The 11380-nt window shown below is 37.9% G+C and overlaps 2 protein-coding genes across 2 annotated transcripts; both read right to left on the bottom strand.

The window, feature by feature from the left end:
• Positions 1–688: 688 nt before the first annotated feature.
• On the bottom strand, positions 689–1258 carry LOC127123396 (uncharacterized). The gene has a single exon (XM_051053617.1). It carries the CDS (start codon positions 1256–1258, stop codon positions 689–691), a length of 570 nt encoding a protein of 189 aa, XP_050909574.1.
• A 5316-nt stretch (positions 1259–6574) lies between these two features.
• Positions 6575–7539, bottom strand: LOC127123394 (uncharacterized). The gene is made up of 2 exons (XM_051053616.1): positions 7083–7539; positions 6575–6822 (listed from the first exon to the last, which is right to left on the bottom strand). Exons 1-2 carry the CDS (start codon positions 7537–7539, stop codon positions 6575–6577), a joined length of 705 nt encoding a protein of 234 aa, XP_050909573.1.
• Between the last annotated feature and the right edge of the window lie 3841 nt (positions 7540–11380).

Genomic DNA, 11380 nt, shown 5'->3' with positions numbered 1-11380 from the left:
GATGTAGATCTCTTTGAAGAATTAAGGAATGATGTGGGAGCAAGCTTTGGCATAAAGAAGCTGATAAGCAAGATCAACATCACTGCTTGCCCCACTGATATAGGTGAAGCCCTTATCGACATTCAGAACCTCATTGACCAAGTCTGTGCTGAATACTGTAGGGAGGTGGATGCCAAAGCAAAGCTTCAATCAACTGAAAAAGCTCAAGCCATTGAGTTTGAGAATGCCCTTCGAACTTCAAAAGCCACTGAGGAGTTAGCCGCTTCCAAAAAATCAGCCCAAGCATAATTCGACACTTATACTGCTTCGATACGACTCTGGGAATCTCACATTGCAGAATTGCAGAAGAAGATTTTTGATACTAAGGCGAAGCAAACTGCTATCCAAGGCTTGGATAATACTGAAGCTGATGATCTGGCGAAGCAGAGCGTAGATCACGTCGAAAAGGCTACTGCTATGAATGAAGATATTGCATGCCTCAGAGGGGTTCAAGCTGCTGTTCAGTACAAGATTGGCTTGGCGAAGATAAAGTATGATCGGATGAGGGCCACTATTCCTTTTTGATTTCCACTTGTATTTGCTCTATTCGACTCTTGTTCATTTGTAATTTGATTAAGACGAAAGCCATTTTGGTAAAATTTGGAGTTTAAATATCTTTACCATTTTGGCCATGATAGTTCTTTGCTTACTATGTTGTTATGATTTTAACTTCATGCACAAATGGTTTATACTTCTTTAAGTATTTCCCATTTACTTTTAGGATTCTTCGATCCTTTGTTAGTTCCTCTATTTCGTATGCATTATTTGAAAATGCTTTTAAAATTCGAAAAGGTCCTTCCCAATGTGGAGACCATTTTCCTAATGCTTTATTCTTTTGATCCATAGGTAATATAACTTTCCAAACTAAATCATTCATAGTGAAAGTTTTACCTTTTACCCTCTTATTGTATGCCCTTGCTACCCTCTCTATCTGTCTTCTTAATACCTCTAACGCATGCAACCTTTCTTCGTCCAAATCCACCAGCTCATTCATCATCATTTCCCAGTATAAGTCAGATGGAATTTCTCCTTGTCTTCGGATTCTCACTGATTGCAAGTAGATTTCGACAGGGAATACTGCATCATGTCCAAATGTAAGCTGGAAAGGTGTAGTGTTAGTAGCTTCTTTAGGGGAGGTTCGACAAGCCCAAAGTGCCTGATCTAAAGTTTTGTGCCAATTTTTTGGCTTCTTCCCTACATGCTTTTTGATTAAACCCATTCGCTTGAGCATAATAGGGTGTGGATGTTAATAATTTGAAACCCATTTCCTTTGCAAACTCTTGCATTTTTCGACCAGTAAAAATTTATCCTTGATCTGTTGTTATACTTTCTAGGATTCCAAATCTATATAATATTTTCCTTTGAATGAATTCAATGACAGTTTCTTGACCCATATCTACTAAAGGTACTGCTTCGACCCATTTAGTGAAATAGTCAATTCCTACAAGTATGTACCTTTGACCTTTGGATGAATTGGGTAGAATTTCCCCAATTAGATCTAATGCCCAACCTCTAAAAGGCCAAGGCTTGATAATTGCATGAAGCTCACTTGCAGGAGCATGTTGAATTCCTGCATGTATTTGACATTCTTGGCAACCCTTAGCAAACTCTATACAATCTTTTAACATGGTGGGCCAATACATTCCATATCTGAAAAGCAACCATTTCATCTTATGGCCTGCCTGGTGTGCTCCACAGGCTCCACTATGTATACTAGATAATGCTAAGTAAGCTTCGTTTTCTCCTAAACATTTCAACAGGATCCCTTCAGAAGTTTTCTTGAATAATTCATTCCCCATCAAAACATAAGATAAACCCCTGTACTTGGTTTTTCTTTCTGTATCTATCGAAGGGTCCTTGAGATAATTAATAATTGGATTCCTCCAATCTGTATCCATTAAGGTATCAATGGCTAGTACTTCAAACTCTTCTTTGTTCGCATATCCTAACTGAGTGCTTTCCAAATTTGTCGGAGACAATCTGGCAGCCATTGCTTTTCCTCTTACTTTGACAAGTTCCTCTAGCTTCCCTTTTGAAATTCTATACTCTAAAGCTATTTGTGCTAAGTCATTAGCTTCTTGGTTTTTTATTCTAGGGACATGTTTTATGTCTATATATTCGATTTTTTTGAGCAACCTATTTGCAATGACGAAGTACATAATCAAATTTTCTTTTATACATTTGTACTCCTTCGTTAGTTGCTTGATTACTAATTCTGAGTCTCCTTTAATTTCGACCCTAATTGCCCCCAATTCCAACAAAGCCTCAAGTCCTACAATAAGGGTTTCATATTCTGCTTCGTTGTTAGAACAAAGGGGACCTTCAATTCTATATTTGAGTTTTGTTGGAATTCCATCAGGAGAAATTAACATGATCCCAACTCCACTTCCATCCTTATGAGTGGAACCGTCGAAGAATAATCTCCAAGGTTTCAACTCAACTTGAAGTTGAGGACTTTCGACCACTGCATGGTCTACAATAAAGTCTGATTATTTGTCCCTTTATTGCCCTTAAGGGCATAAAGGCTAAAGAGTATTCAGTGAGCGCTAAAGCCCATTTTCCAATTCGACTGTGAATTATTGGCTTAGATAACATATACTTAATGACATCAAAATGTGAAGAGACGTATAAATCAATAGGTTTTATATAATACTTGAGTTTAGTACAAGAGAAATGCAAACAAAGACACAGCTTTTCTATTGAAGTGTATCTAGTTTCTGCATCATTTAAAACCTTACTAAGATAATAAATGGCTCTTTCGAAGCCATCTTCATTCTCTTGTGCCAACATGCTACCTATGGTAGTGTCGGAAGCTGATATATACAGTCTCATAGGCTTCTTTCCACATGGTGGTGCCAAGATAAGAGGATTCGTCAGATAATGTTTGATCTTGTCGAATGCCTTTTGATGTTCGTCATTCCATTCGAACTTCCCTTGTTTCAGGCGTAGGAGGGGAGAGAAGGCTTGAGTTCGACCACTTAAGTTTGAGATGAATCTTCTTAGGAAGTTTATCTTTCCTAATAATGATTGCAATTATTTCTTGGTTGATGGTGCTTTGGTCTCCAGAAAATCTCCAGCCTGCACAAAGAATGCACATTTAAGAGGATTCATCTTTAAGCCATGTTTTCTCATTCTTTCGAATGATTGGATGAGATGGGTGAGATGATCTTCGTCTGATATAGATTTTATCACAATGTCATCTATATAAACTTGCATAAATGTCTCTATATAATCATGGAATATAGAATTCATTGCTCGCTGGTATGTTTCCCTAGCGTTTTTTAGACCAAAGGGCATAACTATCCACTCATAAGTGCCTATTGCCCCTGGACATCGAAAGGCTGTTTTAGAAACATCCTCTTCTGCAATGAAAATCTGGTTATAGCCAGAATATCCATCAAGCATGCTGAGATATTCATAGCCTGCAGTTGAGTCAACCAGCATCTTTGCCACAGGCATTGGATACTCATCTTTAGGAGTTGCTGCATTTAGATCACGAAAATCTATACACACTCGTAAAGAGCCATTTTTCTTGATAACATGATTTATATTTGCAATCCATTCGACATACCTTGTGGTCCTAACGAAATTGCATCGAAGAAGTCTTTCGACCTCTTTTTTGATCTTTGAAAGGATCTCTGGGGCGAATCTCCTTGGAGTCTGCTTGATGGGCTTCTTGCCATCCTTGATAGGCAGCTTCAATTCGACCAGGTCCCTCTTCAAACCAGGCATCTCGTCGTAGTCCCAAGAAAATCAATCTTTGTTTTCTCTTAGCAATTCAATTACTTTTACTTTCAACTTGGGATCCAGTTTAGTGTTGATGTAGGTGATTCTTTTTGTACTCCCATCTCCAAGATCAATTTCTTCAAGAGGATCTTGTGCCAACATCTTTGCACTCGACGTCACTGGGTATTTTTCGAATCCCAGAGGCTCTTCGTCATAGATGGCATCTAACCTCTGTTCTGTTAGTTTCAAAGGTACCTGTTCGTCAGGGGGTTTTGGTTTAAAGTACTCCCCAGGTCCTGCATTATAGATTTCACCATATGTGGCTTCGCCAACCATGTTAGTTATCTCGGCTTCGAGAGCCGCTTTTGTTTTGTTCTCAGCCATATAGGCCGAAATCGTTTCGAAAAAGGAAGACTCAGGCATAATACATGTCTTCATCCCAGCCTGTTGGCCGTATTTTAGATGATTCCCCTTCTTCTGGGTCCCCCATAATTTCCCTATCCCACTGAAAGCCATTGGGATGTAGAGTCAAGAAGTACAAAGCATTTTTATTTGGGGCGTAGCCTTCTTCAGCTGGGTGGCATGGTCCTATATGAGCCAAGTTCCTGTCGAAGTTCTTCTTGTCTACATGGTTCACTTCTGCCATGAAGTAACTTTGGTCAGCTTCAATATTTTCTACCACACCATCTTCTCTCCAGATGGATATCCTCTGATGCATGGTCGAAGGAACTGCCCTTATTCCATGTATCCATTCTCTTGTTAGTAGTAAGTTGTAATTTTCCTTCGCAGGTATCACCATGAACATTGTTAGTCTTGTGATTGATCCAACAGTCAGATCCACTTGTATGACACCTAGAGTCTGTCCTATCTTACCCTCATAATTTGAGAATACCATATTGTGAGGTTTGACATCAGTGTCGAACATACCTATCTTTTTCAACATGAATTGGGGAATCAGATTGGCTGCTGCTCCTCCGTCCACCAGAACTTTATTCACCCCCACATGTCCCACTTTGGCCCTAATGTCTAGGGGCTTGAGGTGACTCTGCATCCCTTGGTGAGGCATTTCAAAAAGAGCGTTCTGCTCTTCGACAACACCGTTGTTGAAAACATAGTAACACACTAGTTTATGCTTCACCATCTCCAGATCATCCGCTTCCTCATTATCTTCAATCTCTGTCTCCTGATTATATTCGTATGGTAGGACTGAGACCACATTGCAATTCACATTAACAGATGACACTCCGTCAGACTCAAAGTCGTCAGTGAGTATTTCCTCCTCTCTTACTTGTTCCTCCTGAACTTTCTGACTTTTGTTTTCATCTAGAAACAACTTCCTTCCTACAGGTGATTTGGTCGAATTTGTGACATTTGGGGGCACCTTGATGCTGCTGGATTCTCTAATCTCCCTTGAAGTCATCTCTCTTTCAACCTTCCTCAACCTCTGATGTCTTCTCCACTGGGATCTTGACATAGGATTCTTTCCTTTGTAGTTATCTAGCCTGATAGCCTCTCTCTTAGATGCCTGGAACTATTTTCTATAAGCCAAAGAGGTTCTTCCTCCATCCTAAAAACTTCTCCACTTTCCTTTCTTCAACCCCTCCTGAGTCCATTTGTCCTCAGGGACTTCTGCTGGAAGTTTAAACATAACTCTTTTCGCCCTTGGGTGAGGGCTGTCTGGCCTCCTAGGAACTTCCCTCTTGTCGAAGATATACATATTCGGGTTACCTCCATGTCCGTCCCAACCCTGGTTAGATGGGATTCTTTCGAATGCTTCAGCTAATTCTCCGTTGTACACTGCCCCACACCTGGGACACATCAAGCATTCTATTTCGTACTTGTAGCAACGCATTATAAAACCAAGAAGGCTTTATCCTGGCGTAGGATACACCTTCTGTAATTGGCTTTCCTTCCTCCAGTTTCTCTCAGTCTTTGTTCGTTACCATCTTTCGTAATCCTCAGCCACCCTTTGACATATCCTGATGCTACACCTTGGGCACAACAACATGTCAGAATTTCTTTTGTGACATCTCCAAAGGTATTTACGTAGGCTTTCATTGGCTTTGGGATAGCCAAACTGCATCCCCTCTTGCTCCATCTTCAGACATTTCTCCACTTCCTCCATTTCTGGAGGGGGTTGGTTCAGATCCACCATGTTGACACCTAGATTGGCGCCATCAGTGATTGAAATTTCCTCGAATTTCTTCCTTAGGCCCTCAGTAGCCTCAATTGCTTTCCCCTTAAGACCTTCAGTGACCCTTGGTTCGACATTAGCAACCTGTTCACCTTTGACAGAGATTCCAAAGGGAACATCGTTATTTAGGCCATCAGTAGCCTGCTTTCCATCTAACGCATAGCCTTCAGTTCCTGTTGCCTTCACAGTCTCCACTTCCCCTATGTCAATCATGTTGATTTCTACAAGTTCAGCATAATTTGTGTCAGCAATGTTGAGGGGATCAGCGTCAACCTTCATCTGGTTTTTTCCCTTGTCAGCGAACTTGAGGCGGCCATCCTTAATTGCATTCTGAATAAGATCCCTGAAAAGAAAGCATTGTGAGGTTTTATGGCCTAAAAAATTGTGATATTTACAGAAGCCTCTTTTCTTTCGTTGTTCTAACGGAGGAATTTTGGTATTAGGAGGCACTATCATTTGGCCATCTTTTACTAATAAATCGAAGATTTCGTCACATTTGGTAACATCAAATGTGTAAGTCTTTTTAGGAAATCTATCATTCTTTTTAGTTTCGACAGGGTTCCTGCCATTCGAAGGTGTAAGTAATTTACAGGCATAAGGTGCTTCTTCTTTTAATTAAGCCAAATCTACTTCGAATTCCTCAAGACCATAAGGGTCATTAGATATTTCAGACTCCCCATCTTCGAATTCGACATAAGCAACCCTCTCTTTCTTATAATTCTTATTCGCTCTGGCCTTTTCAGCTTTTAAGCGTTCAACCTGTCGAACCCTGTCTGCTAATTGGGCCATATCTCTTAGATACTGGGTATCTAACTTTTTCCTGATGGAGTAGTTTAAACCTCTAGCGGCCATTTCGACCAATCCTGTTCAGGCACTATTGTAAAGCATCTAGATTTCAACAAATGGAACCTATTCAGATAATCATCTATAGGTTCAATGAATTTTCTTTTGATACTGGCTAATTCCTTAAGACTTATCATAGTTTGGCCCATGTAGAATTGTTCATGAAACCATCTTTCCAAATGAGGCTAAGCATCTATGGAATTTGGTGGCAAAGTTGTAAACTACGTGAAGGAATTCTTTGTTAAAGAACTGGGGAAATATTTCATTCTTAGGTTCTCACTGTTCGCCAAATCCCCTGCCTCAGTCATGTATTTGGCTATGTGTTCTATAGTGGATTCACTAGTGTCCCCTGAGAATTTGGTGAACTTAGGGATTTTACAACCCCTTGATAATTCAGTTTGTAGGACGTATTCTGATAAAGGAGAGGAATAATTTGTCCGTCGAAGTTCTGTATTCAGACCATTCTGGGGCATGATTCTCTCTATCATAGTAGTTAAGTCATTTTCCATCATGTTTTCCCGCCTAACCCTATGAATTACTTCGTTTGCATTCTGGTTTCTATTAACCATTATTACTCTCCTGGGTTGTTCTTCAGGGACTTCCCGTCGAATTGGCTGTTGTTCCAATCTTGCCCCCATGACCCTTTCGTCAGGCGCTTGTCCTTGGATTATGACCTGGTTTGGCCTGCGTCGAACAGAGGACTGTGGGGCGCCTAGGAAATCTGCTATGCGTCCCATCTGCGCTGACAGTTGTTGGTATGTTTGGGCATTGTCATTGTTAGTCCTATTCACATTCTGTATTAGAGGAGAAAAAATGGTATTCATTTCTCTGGCCAGAACTCCTACCATATCATGGTTACTGGCATCCATTTGTTGTCTAAAGGCTGCCTGGTTATTCGTTGTGAGGGTAGGTAATAGGGTGGGGACTCCTTGTGATTGGGTATTTCGACCTACATGGTTCATGCCAGAGCCAAAATTTTAAATTGGAGAAATAACCGTATTATGTGGTTGAGTATATATGGAAGAATTGTTTTGAAGTCCCACCATGGCAGTAGATGGCATTCCATATGGGTATTCTCTCAAAGGCCTAAAATTCTCAAATCCTGGTGGCCTAGGGGTTGAAATTGCAGGAGTGTCTGCTACGCTTGACATAATAGGCATTGTTGTCGAATTATGCAAGTCCATGGATCCAGATGTTGGTATGGCCTGTGCACTAGGGATCTCAGTGGATACATCAACCGAATTTGCTCCGATTGTGCCTGTTCCCTGGGGAGGAAATTGTTCCCCTTGACTGGTTGTATTAACCATCTTTTTTGCGTTTTTTCTTTCGGTTATAGGTTGTGAATTGTTGGCTATCCTACCACTTCTAAGGATCATACAACACTAATTTTTTAAACCAAAAGAATAACAACAATTTTGTATTGTAAAAGTAAAGCAAACTATTATAATTAATAATTCTTTCGACACTATCCCACTGGGCGTGCCAATTTGCTTACCAACAATTTCTGACAAACAACCGCTAGTCTTCCAATATTATAGATTTTGGTAACTTACAGGATCGACTAGATTGATCCTAGGACATGTGTCTCAAGAACTATTATTATGGTGATTTGACTCATGATTAAGTTTGTTTCTGGTTTATGAATAGTGGAAGGTGTTTCGACAATAATTCTAAACGAAATTTATGACTTTACAGGCAAAGAGTAAATGGTAGTAACTTTGTAGAAAAGGGTTTTTAAAGATAACAAAAGTACTTGGCAAAGGTGAAGATGAATAACTTGAAGTAAACGCTTTAAGTTTTGAGAAAGTGCTGGAAATGAAAGCTTGGCGAAATGTAAATGCAAAGGTAAATGTGATGATAAAATACTGAAAATAAGGGCAATTCGATAGAAGAAAAGATAGTAAATGATTTTAGTTTAAATAACTTGCATAAAATAGATAATATGAAACGAAATTATGGTGTTCTTCATACATACATTTTCAGCATAAAACTCTTTTCTCTCGCTCTAGTACTTTGAGTATTTTGGTGAATTTCTGTATATTTGTTTGAACACACCGAAATCTAAAACTAAGACCCCTATTTATAACAATTCGACCCTAACGGTCTCTACATAGATGACTGCCACGTTCGACATTTTCAAGCGTTGCATGTCTCAGATGCTTCCACGCGTTGGCCTGACGAAACTGCTTTGTTTAAATTTCAAATCTTTCCCGCTTGAAGCTTCGAATCTGTCAAACGCCTACATCGAAGAGAACTTGTGGAGATCCAAAATATCTTCTAAGTCTCAGGCTTCGACAAGAAAGGTTTGTTTACCCAAGAAAAAAAATTCAACAAATAGCTTCGACACAACCATTTTTATTTATTCTCCAAAACATAACACTTCCAAAGAACTTCACCTATTTGTCGAAATCTCCAACTAACAGAAACACCCCTTTTAGAATTACTTTCTACCTATAGATTACCCTAACATCTAGTTTGAGCTTGCTCCCGAAGCATTGTTAAACTCTAAAATTTATGCTAGAAGAATCGTTGTCACCACTAGATGACAAGAGTAGCCCAATTATAACAAAAGGTCATTACATATTAGCTAACAACTCCCATTTATTATGAAGCATTGAGAGTTTGGGAAATAAGAAACGAAAACAATATAAATCTAAAACTTTAACACCCATTTTCAATTTAAAATTTGATAAATGTTAAACTTGTTACAAATTAACCTCGAAAATAAAATATTGAACCAAATAAACTAATAACATAACCAACTGCTAGAGGAGGAACCTCCAAAGAAAAGAACCACCAGACAAAAGAACCAAACAAAATTGAACCAGAATAAACCAAACAAAATGGAACAAAATCAAACATATCCGCACCAAATGAAATGAAGCCAAATAAAATTAATCAAAGATAAACCAAATCAATTTTAACAAAATCAAATTACAAATAGAATATATAATAAAATATAACTATACTAAACTATCCTTACCTCAATTATAAAAAAAATACCCATTACATATAATCTAATAATCTAAGAAGAACCACATTGATAACTTGTGATGCTATATGAGAAACAAAATGTGTTTGGATGTAAGTGGATCTTCAAGAAGAAGGAAGGTGTTATGGGGATTTAATAAGAAAGGTATAAAGAAAGTATTATAGAAAAAATATTTTACTTAAGTCATTAAAGTTTATTACAATAAAATATTATGGGTAAAAAGTTTTATATAATGGTTCTTATGACTGTTGTGATCAATATAATACTAAGTTGGAACAAATGGATGCCAAAACATATTTCTTACGTTAATTAATACCTTGAAGGCACAACCTACATAAATCCATATAAATGTTTTGTGTAAAAAACTTCTAAGGTGTATCTTTGTATGGGTTGAAGAAAATACCTATGCAATAATATCGTCGACTTTATGATTTTTTTTCTTAAGCATGGTTTTGTGAGAAGTGGTTATGATACGTATGAAGGGAAATTGTGATATAAAATGTAATGGAAAATAAAAATTCCGTTAAGTAAATCCTTATGAATGAGTATGATCACAAATAGATGGTTACCTCTTATTGCAATTAACTGTTGGTGTAGAATTAGAAGAAAAATCACAAACGCTGAACAACAATGCCTCAACTTAGTCCACACGGATATAGTGTCTTCAATCTTAGCGCTGGATGTTACGAATGTGTATCTATATATATATATATATATATATATATATATATATATATATATATATATATATATATATATATATATATATATATATAGAGAGAGAGAGAGAGAGAGAGAGAGAGAGAGAGAGAGAGAGAGAGAGAGAGAGAGAGAGAGAGAGAGAGAGAGAGAGAGAGAGAGAGAGAGAGAGAGAGAAAATAAGGCTAGGGTTTCACAAAATTGAATTTCACCAAATGAGGAAACTCCACCATAAGGGTTATATTTATAAAACTGCTTCTGTAAACTGCAAGTTGAACAAGTCCACTTAAGTGCACCATACATTACGGTGTACTGTATTCCGCTTAAGTTCATAATACCTTACAATATTACATATTCCACTTTAGCACGTCATATCTTATGGTATTTCGTATTCCACTTAAGCGTATTGTACCTTACAGTATTCCATATTGCACTTAAGTACATTGTACGTTATGATGTACCATGTTTCTCTAACTAACGCTAGTGAATTCTAAGACCGCACAATCAAACAAGATTCACTTATTCATTTTTATCTTTCATTAATCTTTCCTTATTTGTGTGACCATGTAGGTTTTCGTGATAATGACAATTATACTAAATCATACAATTAATATAATAAACAATGAGCGGTATCTACCAACACATCACTTCTATCATAGTCACAAAAATATTGTGTGATATGATAAAACCTTTATGTGATCATGTTTATGTATACAATTACTCTTTTGTCCTTATTTTTATATTGAACATAAGACATAGACTGTGTCACCTTTGTCGAGTTCTGTCATACCCCAAATTTTGACAACTTCTCTTTGCCTTTTTCAGCTAACTCAAAGTTTAGATTATTGATATGTCTAGAGTCCCATACAAGTTATTTGTTAAAATCC

Source organism: Lathyrus oleraceus, chromosome 2 (assembly GCF_024323335.1).
Source record: "Lathyrus oleraceus cultivar Zhongwan6 chromosome 2, CAAS_Psat_ZW6_1.0, whole genome shotgun sequence".
NCBI classification, from domain to species: domain Eukaryota; kingdom Viridiplantae; phylum Streptophyta; class Magnoliopsida; order Fabales; family Fabaceae; genus Lathyrus; species Lathyrus oleraceus.
This window is presented reverse-complemented; position numbering and strand designations above follow the sequence as displayed.